The 20283-nt window shown below is 42.9% G+C and overlaps 1 protein-coding gene across 1 annotated transcript in view; it reads left to right on the top strand.

The window, feature by feature from the left end:
* Positions 1-20283, top strand: part of LOC138670194 (uroplakin-3b-like) — an 82607-nt gene that overhangs the window by 8717 nt on the left and 53607 nt on the right. Inside the window, exon 2 of the mRNA XM_069757311.1 lies at positions 12852-12992. Coding sequence (XP_069613412.1) covers positions 12852-12992 — 141 coding nt within the window. The remainder of the gene's footprint in view (positions 1-12851; positions 12993-20283) is intronic.

Raw genomic sequence — 20283 nt, 5'->3', positions numbered from 1 at the left:
CGGCTGCCTCTAGTGTGGTTGGAGAGGATTAGGGATTGCGGTCAGCAGAGTTCCCACGTCTCAGAGCTCGTTCTATGTTTTGGGGTTATTGTCAGATCACTGTATGTGCTCTGACTTCTATGTCCATTGTGGTACTGAATTACCAGCCACAACAGGAGGCCACAGAGCAGGAGGTTGCAGTAGTCAAGGCAAGAGATGATGAGGGCATGGACTAGGGTTTTTGCAGATTCTTGGTAGAGAAATGAACGGATTTGTGAAATATTTTTGAGTTGAAGTCGGCAGGAAGTGGAAAGGGCTTGGATATGTGGTTTGAAGGAGAGATCAGCATCAATGATTACCCCGAGGCTGCGAGCTTGTGGGACTGGGGAGAGTGGGCAGCCATTTACTGTAATGGATACTTTCGTTGGGGGGGTCACGTGAGATGGGGGAAAGATGATGAATTCTGTTTTGTCCATGTTAAGTTTCAGAAATCTAGTGGAGAAGAAGGATGAAATAGTGGACCGACATTGAGGGATTCTGGTTAGTAGGGAGGTGGTATCTGGTCCAGAGATGTAGATCTGTGTGTCATCAGCATAGAGATGATACTGAAAGCCATGAGATTCTATGAGCTGTCCCAGGCCAATGGTGTAAATGGAGAAGAGCAGGGCCCTAGGACTGAACCTTGTGGGACTCCGACAGATAGGGGGCGAGGTGAGGAGGTGGTGTGTGATTGGGAGATGCTGAATGTCTGGTCTGTTAGGTATGATGAGATCCAGGATAGGGCCAAGTCTGTGATGCCAAGGGATGAGAGGGTCTGTAATAATAGGGAATGGTCCACTGTGTCAAAGGCAGCTGACAGGTCGAGGAGGAGGAGGACAGAGTAGTATCGCTTGCTCTTGGCGGTTAAGAGGTCATTGGTGACCCTAGTTAGGGCAGTTTCAGTGGAGTGGTGTGACCGGAAGCCAGATTGTAAGCAGTCAAAGACGGAGCAAGAAGAGAGATGGGAGGACAGTTCAAGGTAGACGTGTTGTTCCAGTAGCTTGGAGGCATAGGGGAGAAGTGATATAGGGCGATAGCTAGACACAGAGGATGGGTCAAGAGAGGACTTTTTGAGGACAGGTGTGATGGAGGCATGTTTAAAGCTTGAGGGGAAAACACCAGTTGTTAGTGATAGGTTGAAGAGATGGGTTAGGGTTGGGATGAAGACTGTGGTGAGGTTTGGGATGAAGTGGGATGGGATCGGTTCAAGTGCGCAGGTGGTGAGATGTGATCTTGAGAGTAAAGTGGAGAGTCGATCTTCTGTAATGGTGGAGAAGTTGGTTTTGGAGGTGGAGGGCTGGGAAGTCGGGAGGAAGGGCTCTGGGGGTTGTTGACCAAAACTGTCTCTGATGTTATCAATCTTCTGCTTGAAAAATGAGGCAAAGTCTACAGCTGAGATGAGTGGGGAGGGAGGAGGTGCTGGGGGAAGGAGGAGAGAATTGAAGGTGTTGAATAACTGTTTAGGGTTGTGAGACAGGGAGGATATGAGAGATGAGAAGTAGGTTTGTTTAGCTGTGGCGAGTGTGGTCTTGAAAGTAGTGAGGGACTGTTTGAATGCGATGAAGTGCTCTTTGGAGTGGGATCTTTTCCATGTGCGCTCAGCAGCCCTGGAAGCTCGCCTCAGTTCTTTGGTCAGTGTGACGCTGTAAGAATCTGGCTGCACTCGGATGTCACCCGAGTGCAGTCCTATTAGAGCATGTTGATTCAAACAGTGAAAAACGGAGAGTGGACCCACTGGACCGTGATGACGAACCCCTCTCGGACGAGCTGACCAGGTGGACCGCCCCCTATACAGGGAGAGTTAGGGGCAGGCCCGTGAGGGACTATCGCCACGGAAGCTGGAGGGTCGACTGAGAACAGATGGGAACACAGCAGGCACAAAGGGAAAGAGGGAACAGAAAGGAACTACTGAGACAAGGGAGAAGATGGGAACGCTACGGAGGCACGGAGGCTGGCAGGACAATATGGAGAAACCGAGGCTGACGGGAGCAAGGAAAAGATATAGGAGCCGGGCAGGTACCGCAGAGGAAAAGGAACTGAAGGAACAAGGCAGGAACACAGGAAACAGGCAGGCACTGCAGAGGGCGGAGGAGACCCAAAGTCAGAGAGCTAGGAACGCACAGAGACCACAGGTGGCCAGAAGCACTTGTAAACACAAATGAACATCAGGCACAGAGAAGCAGCAGGAAGCAGTTTACATAGCAGCATGGGAGCTATTTCTGGGTTACAGTCCTCCAGGATGACGGAGAGGACAGGAAAGAGCGCCAACAGAGGAATCAGATGTGCGCATGCGCAGAGCTGAATGCGACGCGCGCGCGCACCCTGCGAGCTGCAGTGGGGAGAGGCGGCGGGAGCAACGGCATGACAGTCAGGCTGGTGTGCCAGGGCTGTCTGTTGATTTTGCAAGCTTTGGTATGTGTAAGTGGGGCAGCAGATTCCAAAGCTACAGCTATTGTGGTGTTATATAGAGCGGCAGCGTCATCCGCATTGTGTAAGGAACTTATATCTGTGAGAGGGAGGAGGGATTCAGAGAATGAGTGTAGGTCAAGGTGTTTAAGATTTCTGTGAGGGTGTGAAAGTTTGTGGGGTGGGGATTGCAGACATGGAGTGCAGAGGGAAGAGAATACACATGGAGGTCAGTCAGGGAGCGATAGACCCCACACTACACATGGAGGTCAGTCAGAGAGCGATAGATCCCACACTACACATGGAGGGCAGTCAGAGAGCGATAGATCCCACACTACACATGGAGGGCAGTCAGAGAGCGATAGACCCCACACTACACATGGAGGGCAGTCAGAGAGCGATAGACCCCACACTACACATGGAGGGCAGGCAGAGATCGGTAGACCCTACAGTACACATAGAGGACAGGCAGGAAGTGATAGACCCCACATTACATACAGAAGGTACAGAAGGTAGGCAGAGAGCGATATACAGCACACTACATATAGAGGGCAGGACGAGAATGATTAACCCCACATTATGTTTGAAGGGCAGGCTGAGAGCAATATACTGCACACTACACATAAAGGGCAGGCAGAGAGAGATTGACCCCACACTACACATAGAGGGCACCAAAATCATATTTCCTGTAATCATAAAAAAAATATGACATGCATATGTAGTCTATTGCTTTGTAAGCATTTGGGACAAAAATGTATTCACACTCATAAGAAATAACAGTTATAAACGCAGGGTTTTTTTTTAAGGTTCTTTCACCTTTTTGACCTGGTGTTGCTTGCTTTTTTACTATAATTTTTTTCCTCATCCGTAACTTTTTATGTTTCAGCCAACATAGCTGTATGAGTTGAAGATTTGAATGAATCCATTCATTTTACCATGCAAAGCACTGAAAAACTGGAAAAAAAAAATCCAATTTCAATTGCAGTGAAAAAAAACCAAACAAATAGCAATTCCGCCATTTCTTTTTAGGGTTTGTTTCTACTTTGTTCATTGAGCGGAAAAATGACTTAGCAATATGATTCTACACATCAGTACAATAACAGCGGTACTAAACTTCTAGAGATTTCTTTATGTAAGTAGTGAAAAAAATTCACAAATTGGTAAGAATAAATGTGGTCCCCAATTTGGAACGTTTTGATTTTTACATCAATGGAGCTGTGTTGGCTTATTTTTTTGCATCACGTTCAGATGGATTTTAATGATATGATTTTTGGTAGATGCAATGTTTTAATCACTTCTTATTGCATTTTTTTGCCGAGAAACCACAAATGGAAATATAAATTTATGGCATTTCAATTTCTTTTTGAATTTTTCGAAAGGGTTTATTAATTTTATATTTTGTTAGACAAGACTTTTATGGACACAGTGATACCAAATCTGATTATGTACTAATATTTCATATTTCGTTATTCGAATTTTTATATTTTGAAATGAAGAACCCCAGACCTCAGGCTTTAAATGTCACTGTCAGAGATTGACAGATGCATTCAAGGGGTTAACAGCACTACTCAAAGCTGTTAAAGGCTGATGTATTGCCCATCCAGTATCAGCTGGGTAGTATGCAAGCTCAGTTCCTGAGCCAGCATGATACATGAGGTCTCGGTACATCCAATGTTGGGAAGAAGTTAAATAACTTACATCCTTATGACCAACCAGTGACTTTGTCAGTCTGTCAGGTGCCATATTTTGTTCCGAGTGGGCCACCACCCTCTTAGGCTGGAGTCACACTAGCGAGTTTTACGGACGTAAGAGCGCAGAAAATACGTCCGTAAAACTCGCAAAACAAACGTCCCAATGCTTCTCTATGCCCCTGCTCCTATCTGCCGTATTTTCCTGATCAGTATTATACGGCTTTCTACGGCCGTAGAAAATCGCAGCATGCTGCGATTGTCACCGTACTGCGCAAAAAAAGCCAATGAAAGTCTATGGAAGCCCCAAAAATACGGATTACACACGGACCAGCAGTGTGACTTGCGAGAAATATGCAGCGCTGTTAGAGAGAAAAGCCGGCAATTCAGTACGGTGTACAGTAAAATCACACTGACAGCTGACAATAGAATAGGTAGAATAAATGTGTACACATAGAATAGGTATATATATATATATATATATATACATATATATATATATATATATATATATATGTATATATATATATGTCAGTGAGACACATATATGTATATATATTAATATTTCATCCAGCGCGAGATAGCTTTAAAGCCGGTAATTCAATTGCCGGCTTTTGCTATCTCCTTCCTAAACCCGACATGATATGAGACATGGTTTACATACAGTAAACCATCTCATGTCCCCATTTTTTTTTTGCATATTCCACACTACTAATGTTAGTAGTGTGTATATGCAAAATTTGGCCGTTCTAGCTATTAAATTAAAGGGTTAAATGGCGGAAAAAATTGGCGTGGGCTCCCGCACAATTTTCTCCGCCAGAGTAGTAAAGCCAGTGACTGAGGGCAGATATTAATAGCCTGGAGAGGGTCCGTGGTTATTGCCCCCCCCCCCCCCCCCCCTGGCTAAAAACACCTGCCCCCAGCCACCCCAGAAAAGTCACATCTGGAAGATGCGCCTATTCTGGCACTTGGCCACTCTCTTCCCATTCCCGTGTAGCGGTGGGATATGGGGTAATGAAGGGTTAATGCCACCTTGCTATTGTAAGGTGACATTAAGCCAAATTAATAATGGAGAGGCGTCAATTATGACACCTATCCATTATTAATCCAATAGTAGTAAAGGGTTAAAAAAAACACAAACACATTATGAAAATTATTTTAATGTAAAAATCACAAAGGTTGTTGTAATATTTTATTCTACGCTCAATCCACTCACTGAAGACCCTCGATCTGTAACAAACAAAAAAAATAAACCAACAATATCCATACCTTCCGAAGATCTGTAACGTCCAACGATGTAAATCCATCTGAAGGGGTTAAAATATTTTGCAGCCACGAGCTCTGCTAATGCAGCATTGTTCGTGGCTGCAAAACCCCGGGGAATGAAGGTAAAGTAGGTCAATGACCTATATTTACCTTCAATTGCGGTGAGGCGCCCTCTGCTGGTTGTCCTTAGATCGTGGGAACTTTCCTAGAAAGCTCCCAGGCTCGAGTTCATATGAGGACAACCAGCAGAGGGCGCCCTCTTATGAACTCGAGCCTGGGAGCTTTCTAGGAAAGTTCCCACGATCTAGGGACAACCAGCAGAGGGCGCCTCACCGCAAATGAAGGTAAATATAGGTCATTGACCTACTTTACCTTCATTCCCCGGAGTTTGCAGCCACGAACAACGCTGCATTAACAGAGCTCGTGGCTGCAAAATATTTTAACCCCTTCAGATGGATTTACATCGTTGGACGTTACAGATCTTCGGAAGGTATGGATATTGTTGGTTTATTATTTTTTTTTGTTACAGATCGAGGGTCTTCAGTGAGTGGATTGAGCGTAGAATAAAATATTACAACAACCTTTGTGATTTTTTCATTAAAATAATTTTTAATAATGTGGTTTTTTTTTAACCCTTTACTACTATTGGATTAATAATGGATAGGTGTCATAATTGACGCCTCTCCATTATTAATTTGGCTTAATGTCACCTTACAATAGCAAGGTGACATTAACCCTTCATTACCCCATATCCCACCGCTACACGGGAATGGGAAGAGAGTGGCCAAGTGCCAGAATAGGCACATCTTCCAGATGTGCCTTTTCTGGGGTGGCTGGGGGCAGGTGTTTTTAGCCAGGGGGGGCCAATAACCATGGACCCCCTCCAGGCTATTAATATCTGCCCTCAGTCACTGGCTTTACTACTCTGGCGGAGAAAATTGCGCGGGAGCCCACGCCAATTTTTTCTGCCATTTAACCCTTAATTTAATAGCTAGAACGGCCAAATTTTGCATATACACACTACTAACATTAGTAGTGTGGAATATGCAAAAAAAATGGGGATATGAGATGGTTTACTGTATGTAAACCATGTCTCATATCATGTCGGGTTTAGGAAGGAGATAGCAAAAGTCGGTAATTGAATTACCGGCTTTAAAGCTATCTAGCGCTGTATGAAGTAATAATATATATATACATATATGTGTCTACTGACATATATATATATATATATATATAGACAGTATATATATATATATATATATTTTTTTTTTACACATGGATCCCTTGTATAGCCGTATGTCGGTTTGGCAAGCCTGCGAGAAACACACGCAGTACGGATGCCATACGGATTACATACGGCGGATGCCATGCGCAAAAAATGCTGAAACACCCTGCCTACGGAGGAGCTACAGACCACTATTTTGGGGACTTTTCAGCGTATTACGGCCGTAATATACGGACCGTTTTATCTTACGCTGAGTGTGACTCCAGCCTCAGATGGCACAATACACTTGGTTCACTATGTACATACAGAGTCAGCATATATTTTTTTTTTATTTAACAATCAACCCATTTTATTGCTATAGAAATTTGTGAATGAGGATAATGTCATATTTGAATATAGCTTAAACGTGGGGCCATGGAGTTGATGTTACTGGTGGGCCCTTGGCACACTAGTCCCACACTGCCTTCACAATTGTAAACTGTACAACTTTAGGTCAAATGCCTGATACACAACAGAGAAGACATCAGTAGCTTTGCAGATGTAGCCGTTCTTAAAAACATTAAAAAAAAACTCACATTATTAGTGTAGGAAGCTGCTCATTTATTTTGTATGAGGAGTGCCAGGCTGTACAAAAATCGTAGATGACATGGCGCAAAATTTAAAAAGGGTAGTACGCCATCCGTATAGATGCTGCATGCTAGATATGTAAATGCATTGGAAGAAAGCTCAAAAATAATGAGTACAAGATCAGTGACTGACATGAGTGTCTGATTTGCAATTTGCATTTTTTTAACATGTATTATTGTCCAGTTTTCATTGGTTTGTGTTTTGTGTACTTGTCTTTATCATCCATGTGTCGTATGTTTTTCATGTCCACTAAAATAAAAGAAAGGAAGGATGCTCATAGTGGGGGTTTCACAACCATCACCTAGAAATAGTTCCATGAAAAATGGACAGGACAAGGATGTCCTATGTGTGCTGCCATTTTTTTCTCAAACCCCTTCACTTGAATGGGAGAGCAAGATCTGCAAACGGGATCAGATTATTCCACTGGTTTATAGAATATAATGTGTCCATGTGCTGTCTGCGGAATGCACAGAAAGTACACAGACAAAATAACACTGAAGTCAAAATAAGCCCAAATTATGTTTCCATGCCAAAAAAACATCACCCAACTCAATAAAAAACTACACAAACATCTGTGCATAAATGGGACAAAAACCTGGCTGTTAGGGCAAGATGTCCAATGCAGAAGGCAGAAATAGTTTGGAATGTATCTGTTTATTGCTATATGCAGGCAGCAAGACCAGTATCATTGTGCCACAGGAAATAATCAATACAAGAAAAAATGGTAAATGGCTCATAAAGATCACTATATGTGGATGTGAAGACCCGATGTGTATCTCTACCAATAACCCATTCCCTATTTATGCAAGTATGAGGATTCAATTTGTATCTCTACCATTAACCCATTCTCCAATTATGTGGGTATGAGGTCCCGATGTGTATCTCCACCAATAACCTATCTCCATTTATGTGGGTATGAGGACCCTATGTGTATCTCTCCTCCAACAACCCATTCCCCATTCATGTGGGTATGAGGACCCGATGTGTATCTCCACCAATAACCCATTCCTCATTTATGCAGGCATTACAATTCGATGTGTATCTCTCCACCAACAACCCATTCCCCATTTATGCAGGCATTATGATTCGATGTGTATCTCTCCACCAACAACCCATTCCCCATTCATGTAGGTATGAGGACCCGATGTGTATGTCCACCAACAACCCATTCCTCATTTATGCAGGAATTACGATTCGATGTGTATCCCTCCACCAACAACCCATTCCCCATTCATGTGGGTATGAGGACCTAATGTGTATCCCCCGAATAACCCATTCATGTGGGTTATGTGTCATGAGCATCAGCTTGGGAATGGAGTCTGGGATTTCATCCAGTATGCACGTTTTATGTGTCTTTAAATTTTTTGTTGAGTTTTCTCTAAAGACTTGCATTACTTTACATCTTAGATGTACAGCCACGATATGTATTTGTCTATTCTCTGCCATTGGTAATAATGTCACATGTTTTTGGATGTTTATAATACACACCAACAAACAAGACAACTTGAAGAATCGTTCAATGATGATGGTCTTGCTGTTTTGATAGATGGACTTATTCTTTCTGATTCTGTGAGCTGCAAACCATGCAAACTCCACATCTAATTCCATATGTTTGGTTTAATGAAAAACTGCATGTGTGATTCCAGCCTAATGGAAAAACATAATATGGAAAACAAGTTTCTTACTTCAGCTTATTAAATCAATAACTAAAGATACAAAATTAAAAGTCTTGTAGGCCTTTATGGGCATGTGCAACAAGCAGAGGTGGTTTTCAGGTTGTGCAAACTATGTGATCATAAGAGGAAAATCATCCATCCTAGTTGAGGTGTAACAAAGGTCTGGTATGAGAAAATTCGCAATAATTGAAGTTGATGCTAGATGAATAATAGTAATGATGTGCATTTAGGTCCTCCTTGTGACATTCCTCTTTATAAATTCCTTGGCAGCAGATACCTGGCATTGGTTGTTATCAATTCTCTCTCCACTATGTCCCAATTTTTTAGCCTATCACTTTCCATAGGATAGTTGATTTACTGATCTCTGAGGGTCTCTTTATTTGGGCTCCCATTGATTCTAAGAATGGACTCTGTAGCAATCTTTATGAACAGAGGTTGAAATTTTCAGCACTGCTTCATTTATTGTCTGTGCGACTGTTGTGTATAGATGAGTACAGTGCTCGGATTATTTCTAACACACATACTCAACTACGACAGGGCTCTGCAGATCTCCATTTTTTAGATCGATGGGAGTCCCAGTGGTTGATAACAACTTCCAAGATAAGCGGTCGAATAGGTATTTGATAACATCACAATCCCCCTCACTAGATCTTGAGCTATGGGCCATTAAAGAAGATAGGGTACCAGGCACTCCCTTTTTGTATCATTATACCCTGAACCAAATGTAGGCAACAGGTTGTAGTTTTTTCAGTATTGACTGTGTCAATTGTAATGTGCATGGATGGGACTTCTTGTTTCTCAAAAATACACATACCACTGATTGCTTAAAGAAATATTCCCATGATGAGTATTTGGTGAGTTTTTGATATTGTAAATTTTCTGCAACAATTCTGCACCTACTAGCTGACTTGTTTTTTTAATTGCGCTTGTGAGTGCATTTTTATGCAAGCATTTTTATCACGTTTTTGGCGCTGTACTTTTTGTACCTTTTTAGTTTAACCTGTTTTAAATTAAGCTGTTTTTTTATATTTACTGGCATTTGGCTTTGACAAAGCTTTAGGGTATGTTCCCACAGTCAGTAAATGCTGCGGGTTTGACACTGTGTACATCTGCAGCGTTCAATCCGCAGTGGCCAGATGTTACAGCATAGTGGATGGGATTTGAAGAAATCCCATCTCCACTATGCGTGCAGGGATGCCTCCAGCTACCCTGTGGAGACGGAAATGTGGCGCGTCTTTTGAGACCGCAGCATGTCAATTTATCTTGTGGAGGCACTCCATCTCCGCAAGATAAATTTCCCATCCAATGTATTAGGTGCAGTGATTCCACACGGTTCAATGAACACATGCGGAATCACCTGAGTTCAAAAGCTGGCAGCGCTTTGGACGGAGTGGACATGTGCTGTGTCCAAAGTGCTGCCAGTTCCTGACCGTGAGAACATACCCTCATTGATACACTTATATTTTCCCCCCTCACACTCGTTCTATTATGTTTATTGTATGTATATGGTTTTACTGTAGGCTTGTATGTTTTATCTGCACTGTGTTTTTGGTTAACTCGTAGGGAAAGCACAGTGCTAAGTTCAGCCACTAGATGGGGGCATTTTAGTATACATAGATAGGATAGGACACAATCTATTACACAGCTAACTTTAGGAGGAGTCAGCTGGATAGTAAGTGAGGAATATTTCCTGGGAAGAGGCAGAAGAGACTAGGGAGCCCAAAGTGCTCGGGTGGGCTTAATGCCTGAGCTACTCAACACCCGCAACGTTTTTTCTAAGGGAGAATCTCAGCCATCCTGGGTCCTTAGATCTGTGCTGCAGGAAAGACAGAAGCCACAGTGACAGAAGTGTTAGCAGCAGAAGAAGTCACAGCAGTACAGACAGGCAGGTCGCTCACCATGTGGAAGTTCATTGCATGTGTTGTTCCCCTCAGATCCAGGGTGAAACAGCTGAAGGAATCCCCTAGCACAGTGAGTCGGGACAGGGAGGACGCTGAGGAACCGTATACTATGGTCTGACCTGGGCACGTGCCGTGTGACAAGCAGAGGAGTGCAGGGAAAGATAAAGCCAAGTGCAATGTGGAATCTGACGGTGCAGAGGACAAAGAGACAAGTAAGCTGACAGTGGGACGTTATTTTCATGTGATGGGAGGCCAGGGCACTCCAGCGCCGATAAGCTTAGCCATGACTACGGCCCTGGCTCTGCCCTTTACACACTCCTGTGTGGATTACATGCATTTACTACGTGTAATTTTCTGCATCTAATGCAATTATATGGGAAAATCGGCACATAATTCTCAACTCAACTCCTCCAATCCTCACAAGATCTACTTCTCTACTCCCCTCTTATCTCCTCTTCCTACAATCGAATACAAGATTTCTCTCATGCATCCCCCTACTCTGGAACTCTCTACCCCAACATATCAGACCTCGCCTACCATCGAAATCTTCAAAAGGAACCTGAAGACCTACCTCTTCCAACAAGCCTACACCCTACAGTAACCACCTGTCAACCAAACTGCTGCACAGCCAACTCTACCCTCGCCTACTGTATCCTCACCCATCCCTTGTAGATTGTGAGCCTTCGCGGGCAGGGTCCTCTCTCCTCCTGTACCAGTTGTGACTTGTATGCATAAGATTATTGTATTTGTTTTTTATTATGTATACCCCTCCTCACATGTAAAGCGCCATGGAATAAATGGCGCTATAATAATAAATAATAATAACGTATCCACAAGAGAAATTGATACATTGCGGATTTCAAACACGCACTGCAGGTGAGTTTATGCAGCTTTAACCCCTTAGCCAATTTTTACAATTCTGACCACTGTCACTTTATGAAGTTATAGCTCTGGAACGCTTAAAACGTATCCCACTGTTTCTGAGGCTGTTTTTCTGTGACATATTGTAGTTCATGTTAGCAGTAAAATTTCTTGTGTGTTTCAGTGAATAACGGCGATCACAAGACTGGGGATGGTAAAAACCGACCCGAATCATGTTCTCTGGGGGTCTCTGCTACCCCTCCCCCAGGAGATTATCTGACTCTGGGGGGCGCTATACACTTATTTCTTAGGGCCGTTAAAAGGTGTATCGGCATTCGTTAAGGGGTTAAAAAGAAGCATGATATTTGTAGGAATGTAAACATAAAGTATTGTATAAATGTAAGACGCTGTGTTTTTTTGCGCAGCAAAATACTCAGAATCAAAAGCTCATTTTGGGAACTTAGACTAAAAGTTATGATCAGCATTAGAATGAAAAAAATGATAAATGGTTACCTTTAACTAATAAAACTGAATTAAGTTGCCATCTGCAATCTGTATTCCTTCATTTCTTTTCACAACACCATGATTTGCATTTTGCAGCTAAATTGAAGTTTAAGATCTTTCTTTTGTGGATATGTCCCTCTTAGCTACACAGGCTGGATGTGAGGTCTGTATGTATCCAATGTGCTGCTGGCTTCATTAGCTCATATATCAGCACAGCTTCTATCCTTCACTTATTTATCTTCATGTACTTTCCTCCTTTTCTATAGCCTGTTTTCTCTGCCCTCCCTGAGATACTTTCTCGTTTCTCCATACTGTGTAAATTTGTATACAATCCCATCCCATTTCATGCTGCAGTCTCTAAAACTGAGAGAAAGGAGAGAGGAGCAGAGAGAGCTATCAGAACAAGGATCAGGCACTCTAGTGGACTTGTAACATGTTTGTCAATGCAGGCAGCTAAGTAAAGGACTTACAGACACTGTGCAGCAGCAAAATGGTAGAAAAGAAATTATGAAGAAGATTTAGAAAGTTGTAAAAATTTAGAAACAGTAAAATGAATCCGTGCTAAGGTGTGCATAGCCTTTAAAACACACCAGATCATAATTTCTAAATTCCATTTACCGTACCATTAAATTGCAAAGTCATGAGGAGCAAAATTATTGAGCACATTTTTATTTTGCAGGTGTATCAGACTATATTCCAAAGATTCCACAAAACATAAGCGGCAACGTAACGGATACAAGCTTTGTTCTGGATCTACCAAATTGCATTTTTAATGATTTCCCCAGTACTAATGTGTGGGTGGTAATTGCACTGAATCAATGTAAGTACAGTATTTTGTTTCTATATATATATTTAATAAACCAACATACGGTACATTATTTTAACACCTTCGCCTGAAGTCTGTTTTCACCTTTCTGACCAAGCCAAATTATACAATTCTGACTACTCATGAGGTCATAACTCTGAAATGCTTCAATGGATTCCACGGATTCTGAGACTGTTTTCTTGTGACATATTGTACTTCATGACAGTAGTAAAATTTATTTGATATGACTTGCGTTTATTTTTGTGAAAAAATGGAAATTTTGCAAATATTTTGAAAATTTTGCAGTTTTCAAACTTTTAACTTTTATGCCCTTAAATCAGAGAGTCATATGACACAAAGTAGTTAATGAATAACATTTCCCACATGTCTACTTTATATCAGCACAATTTTTTAAATATTTTTTTTGTTAGGAAGTTATGAGGGTTAAAAGTTGACCAGCGAGTTCTCATTTTTACAACAAAATTTGCAAAACTAGTTTTTAGGGACCACCTCACATTTGAAGTGACCTTGAGGGGATTATATGACAGAAAATACCCATTTCAAAAGTTGCACCCCTCAAGATACTCAAAACCATTAGCGGATGCCATGTCGTGTTTGGAGAGCTCCTGATGTGCCTAAACAGTGGAAACCCAAAACAAGTGACACCAGTTTGGAAACTAGACCCCTTAGGGAACTTATCTAGATGGATATTGAGCACCTTGAACCCACAGGTGCTTCACAAAAGTTTATAACATAGAGCCGTGAAAATAAAAAAAATCAAATTTTTCCCAGATAAATCTTTTTTAGCTCCAAATTTTGCTTTTTCATAAGGGTCCTCTTTGACCGTATCTTCTACGTTGTGGCAGCATCAGCTGGGAAGTGTGCATACACCCTTCATGCCAAGTTCACAGCTGTGAAAACAACTGCCCTGGTGCCCATTCTGCTGTTACTGCTACAGCATTCAGAGCTCAGCAGTCAAATCATCAAGGCTGCTGTGCTCTCAACACTGAGCTCTGCTTTGTCATTGTAAAGTCTCATTCAGATGTCTGTGTACCACAGTCTGTGTACGGACCATAATATACAGACTGGCCGTCGGTCTCCTGACCTGAACTTGGGAACTTCACATGTGTCTATGAACCTGGAAAGCTTGGGTTAGGAAATCCATGGGTCAGTCCATGCATCACAAATGTTTGAATGCTTCGGCAAAGTGCAGCAGATGAGATGACTTTGTCACTAGCTACTGGGCTTTCCACGTTCAACTTCAATGTACAGAGCACAGTAGCTAGTGACCTCATCTGCTGCGCTTTGCAGAGACAGCAGTCACACCGACAAGTTGTCAATTTTCTGATGCTATTTGAGGACCTTTCTCATTGATGTTTTCATTCGTACAATTTTTAGATGCACCTGGGTTGAAAAAGATCACTTCATGCCTAGAATAATCCCTTGAAGGCTTTTGTTTCCAAAATGGTGTCACTTGTGGGTGGAGGGGCCTACTGTTTTAGCACTTTTGGGACTTTGCAAATGCAACATGGCGTCCACAGCAAAAATTATCCAAAAGTAAAAAGTAGATTCCGATCACCTAACAGGTGCCACATATTTTCAGTAGGAATTGCTTAACAAATATTTTTGTGTATTTTCTCTCATTTCACTTCATGAAAATGTAAAAACGTGAAGCAAAATTTGCATTTTAGTTAAAAAAATTTAATTATTAACTTTTTCATTCCACTTTGCGTTAAAGGGATGGTCCAGAACTAAAATTTACTTTATTCCCAAATGCCTATCTGTGTAATGTCATAATCTAATCTCTTTTTTTAAATATACCTTAATTAAAAAGTCCCTACCATTCCCTCACTACTCTAAATGCTCTTTGATGATGCTTCTTTTTTGAGAATCCCAGTGCATGTTGGGATAGTCAAGGGAGTAGTCATCAGGGGCAGCGGCTGAGGTCACTGCCGCAGTCTCTGCCCCCCTCCCTGTAGCATCAGTGAAGTCTGTTTCAGGGTCTAGCTAGGCTAGTCCCATTCCCCACTAAGCATGCAATGGTTGTCAATTCCGACGTATGCACAGCAGATTATTGTCGCTGTACAATATGGACAGTACGCTCTCACCCTGACCCTGATCAGAAGTAATGATCCATCTGGAGAGCCTTGTAAGATTAAACACCATGTTTTACCTGTATGACAGGTAATCTTCTTACAATGTGCACTGACAGTCCACTCTCTTGCCAGCTAGCCACTTCTCATCAGAGCTGGTGAGCGAGCGCACTGTCACTGTGCATATCTACTGAGCAAATGTCGGAATTGACAACTCAATGACAGCAGCCTCTGCCCAATGATGACGACTCGTTTGACTTACTCAGGCTGCACTGGGATTCTCAAATAAAGCGTCATCAAAGAGGAAGTAGTAAAAAATAACTAAAGAAAGAAATTAGAGAAGTTAGGGAATAGCAAAGACTTTTTAATTAACTTCTTCACTACATGACACATGTACAGCGCACGTCGGTAATCGGGTGTATGGAGCAGGCTCATGGAGCGATTTCCCCCAATACTCATCAGGTAATGGCTATGTTTTACAGCCAAGACGTGCCTCTGACAAACGCAGGTGGTGCAAACTGCCGCCCGTGGTTGTTAACCTGTTAAATGTTGCTGTCAAACTCTGACAGCGCCATTAACAATGCCCTGGAAGGGAGGTGCGTCATTCTATGCAACCATTGGTGCACTAGTGATATCTCGGGTCGCCAATGTGTTGCCATCACAGCCAGGGGTTTCTTAAAGACCTCTGTGTTTGTCACTATAGAGCTTCCTTTAACCCCTTAATCCCATATGACGTACTATTTCGTCAAGGTGACCGGGGACTTAATTTCCAGTGAAGGGATAGTACGTCATACTGTTTAATGGGACATCGCGACTTAAGTCGCAGAGATCACATTCAATTTCCGGTGCCATCTTCCCTGAAGGAAGATGGCGTCGGCATCCCAGGGCCTGGCTCCGCCCCCCAGGCCTCTCGATCGCTGTGATAGGCTGTTCAATTCTGAACAGCCAATCACAGCGTTTCTCATTGTTTCAGCCAATCGGAGCGGCTGCAAACAATGAGGTCCCAGGCTAGGATCGAGTACCGATGTGTTGTGAATTCCGCTCTTGGTCTCCCTCCGGTGGTTGTAAGTGGCACTTTTGTGAGTTCTGCTCTTGGGCTCCCTCCGGTGGTTTTAAGTGGAATGGCTGCTCCTTGGATTTAGCAGTCTGCAGCTGCTTCCACTGATTGTCTTTCTGCTCGGCTTTTATGCCTGGCTCTTCCCTTCAGCCTGTGCCACTTGTCAATGGTTCCTGGTTGGATTCACATCTCTGCTTGGATTTCCCTGATATCCTGACCTGTTCAGCAAAGATAAGTCCTTGCTTTGCTCTTTTCTGTCCACATGTAGTGGACTTAATTGTTCTGTACATTCTATGTTTTGTCCAGCTTGTCAGTATGGATTTTTTCAGTTAAGCTGGAAGCTCTGGGAAGCAGATTTACCCTCCACACCTTTAGTCAGGTGTGGAGATTTTTGTAAACTCTGTGTGGATTTTTCTAGTTTTTAATACTGACCGCACAGTATGCTGTCCTGTCCTATCTATCTAGCTAGACTGGCCTCCTTTGCTACATCCTGGTTTCATTCTATGTATGTCTTTTCCCTCTTCACTCACAGTCATTACTTGTGGGGGGCTATCTATCCTTTGGGGATTTTCTCTGAGGCAAGATAGCTTTCCTGTTTCTATCTTTAGGGGTAGTTAGTTCTCAGGCTGTGACGAGGTGTCTAGGGAGTGACAGGAACATCCCACGGCTACTTCTAGTGTTGTGTTGAGTTTAGGAACTGCGGTCAGTACAGGTACCACCTCCTTCAGAGCTCATCCCATATTGCTCCTAAACCACCAGTTCATAACAGTACAAGTGGCCAAAAATGAATTAAATGCATCTCAAAAGAAGGGAAAAAAAATTCTGAGCCATTTTTTTTTCTGTGCTCTGTTTTGTCTTTTTTTTCCTCTTGATCTCTGGGTGGTTCAGGATTTTGGCTCTGGCATGGATGTTCAGGGTTTGTTTTCTCGTGTGGATCAACTTGCTGCAAGAGTACAGAGTATCCAAGATTATGTTGTCCAGACTCCAGCTTTAGAGCCTAAAATTCCTACTCCTGATTTGTTTATTAGGGACAGATCCAAGTTTTTGAACTTTAAAAATAACTGCAAATTGTTTTTTGCTTTGAAACCCCGTTCTTCTGGTGATCAAATTCAGCAAGTTAAAATCATCATATCCTTACTGCGTGGTGACCCTCAGGACTGGGCATTCTCCCTTGAATCAGGGGATCCGGCATTGCTGAATGTAGACGCATTTTTTCAAGCGCTCGGATTATTGTATGACGAACCTAATTCTGTGGATCATGCAGAAAGAACCCTGTTGGCCCTGTGTCAGGATCAGGAAGCGGCAGAATTATACTGCCAGAAATTTAGAAAATGGTCTGTGCTCACTAAATGGAATGAGGATGCTATGGCTGCAATTTTCAGAAAAGGTCTTTCTGAAGCCCTTAAAGATGTTATGGTGGGCTTCCCTACGCCTGCTGGTTTGAGCGAATCTATGTCTCTAGCCATTCAGATTGATCGGCGTCTGCGCGAGCGCAAAGCTGTGCATCATATGGCAGTGTCCTCTGAGCAGAGTCCTGAGCCTATGCAGTGTGATAGGATTTTGACTAGAACAGAACGGCAGGAATTCAGACGTCAGAATAGGCTGTGTTTTTACTGTGGTGATTCTGCTCATGCTATTTCTGATTGCCCTAAGCGTACTAAGAGGGTCGCTAGGTCTGTTACCATCAGTACTGTACAGCCTAAATTTCTCTTATCTGTGACCCTGATTTGATCATTGTCGTCCTTTTCTGTCATGGCATTTGTGGATTCAGGCGCTGCCCTGAACTTAATGGACTTAGAATTCGCCAGGTGCTGTGGTTTTTCCTTGCAGCCTTTGCAGAGCCCTATTCCTTTGAGGGGCATTGATGCTACACCATTGGCCAAGGATAAACCTCAGTACTGGACGCAGATGACCATGTACATGGCTCCAGCACATCAGGAAGATTGCCGTTTTCTGGTGTTGCATAACCTGCATGATGTTGTTGTACTGGGTTTTCCATGGTTACAGGAACATAATCCGGTGCTGGATTGGAAAACTATGTCTGTGACTAGTTGTGGTTGTCAAGGGATACTGTTGTGAATTCCGTTCTTGGGCTCCCTCCGGTGGTTGTAAATGGCACTTTTGTGAATTCTGCCCTTGGGCTCCCTCTGGTGGTTTTGAGTGGTACTGCTGCTCCTTGGGTTTAGCTTTAGCAGCTGTTTTCACTAATCATCTATCCTGGCTCTGCTATTTAACCTGGCTCTAGTCTTCAGCCAGTGCCACTTTTAAATAGTTCCTGGTTGGATTCACATCTCTTTGGATTTCCCTGTTATCCTGACCAGTTCAGCAAAGCTAAGTTCTTGCTTGCTCTTTTCTGTCCACAGATTGTGGACTTATCCGTTCTGTGCTTTCTATGTTTGTCCAGCTTATCAGTATGAATTAATTCTGTCTTGCTGGAAGCTCTGGGAAGCAGATTTACCCTCCACACCTTTAGTCAGGTGTGTAGATTTTTGTAATCTCTGCGTGGATTTTTGTAGTGTTTTATACTGACCGCACAGTATTCCATCCTGTCCTCTCTATCTAGCTAGACTGGCCTCCTGTGCTCATCCTGGTTTCATTCTGTGCATGTCTTTTCCCTATCCACTCACAGTCATTATTTGTGGGGGGCTAATCTATCCTTTGGGGATTTTCTCTGAGGCAAGATAGTTTTCCTGCTTCTATCTTTAGGGGTAGTTAGCTCTTAGGCTGTGATGAGGTGCCTAGGGAGAGTTAGGAGCATCCCACGGCTACTTCTAGTGTTGTGTTGAGCTTAGGGACTGCGGTCAGTACAGATACCACTTCCTTCAGAGCTCGTTCCATGTTGCTCCTAAACCACCAGATCATAACAGTACAAGTGGCCAAAAATGAATTAAATGCATCTCAAAAGAAGGGAAAAAAAATTCTGAGCCATTTTTTTTTCTGTGCTCTGTTTTGTCTTTTTTTTCCTCTTGATCTCTGGGTGGTTCAGGATTTTGGCTCTGGCATGGATGTTCAGGGTTTGTTTTCTCGTGTGGATCAACTTGCTGCAAGAGTACAGAGTATCCAAGATTATGTTGTCCAGACTCCAGCTTTAGAGCCTAAAATTCCTACTCCTGATTTGTTTATTAGGGACAGATCCAAGTTTTTGAACTTTAAAAATAACTGCAAATTGTTTTTTGCTTTGAAACCCCGTTCTTCTGGTGATCAAATTCAGCAAGTTAAAATCATCATATCCTTACTGCGTGGTGACCCTCAGGACTGGGCATTCTCCCTTGAATCAGGGGATCCGGCATTGCTGAATGTAGACGCATTTTTTCAAGCGCTCGGATTATTGTATGACGAACCTAATTCTGTGGATCATGCAGAAAGAACCCTGTTGGCCCTGTGTCAGGATCAGGAAGCGGCAGAATTATACTGCCAGAAATTTAGAAAATGGTCTGTGCTCACTAAATGGAATGAGGATGCTATGGCTGCAATTTTCAGAAAAGGTCTTTCTGAAGCCCTTAAAGATGTTATGGTGGGCTTCCCTACGCCTGCTGGTTTGAGCGAATCTATGTCTCTAGCCATTCAGATTGATCGGCGTCTGCGCGAGCGCAAAGCTGTGCATCATATGGCAGTGTCCTCTGAGCAGAGTCCTGAGCCTATGCAGTGTGATAGGATTTTGACTAGAACAGAACGGCAGGAATTCAGACGTCAGAATAGGCTGTGTTTTTACTGTGGTGATTCTGCTCATGCTATTTCTGATTGCCCTAAGCGTACTAAGAGGGTCGCTAGGTCTGTTACCATCAGTACTGTACAGCCTAAATTTCTCTTATCTGTGACCCTGATTTGATCATTGTCGTCCTTTTCTGTCATGGCATTTGTGGATTCAGGCGCTGCCCTGAACTTAATGGACTTAGAATTCGCCAGGTGCTGTGGTTTTTCCTTGCAGCCTTTGCAGAGCCCTATTCCTTTGAGGGGCATTGATGCTACACCATTGGCCAAGGATAAACCTCAGTACTGGATGCAGATGACCATGTACATGGCTCCAGCACATCAGGAAGATTGCCGTTTTCTGGTGTTGCATAACCTGCATGATGTTGTTGTACTGGGTTTTCCATGGTTACAGGAACATAATCCGGTGCTGGATTGGAAAACTATGTCTGTGACTAGTTGTGGT

This window comes from Ranitomeya imitator, chromosome 3 (assembly GCF_032444005.1).
Source record: "Ranitomeya imitator isolate aRanImi1 chromosome 3, aRanImi1.pri, whole genome shotgun sequence".
NCBI lineage: Eukaryota > Metazoa > Chordata > Amphibia > Anura > Dendrobatidae > Ranitomeya > Ranitomeya imitator.
Note: the sequence above shows the minus strand (reverse complement) of the source record. Positions and strands in the feature narration are given on the sequence as shown.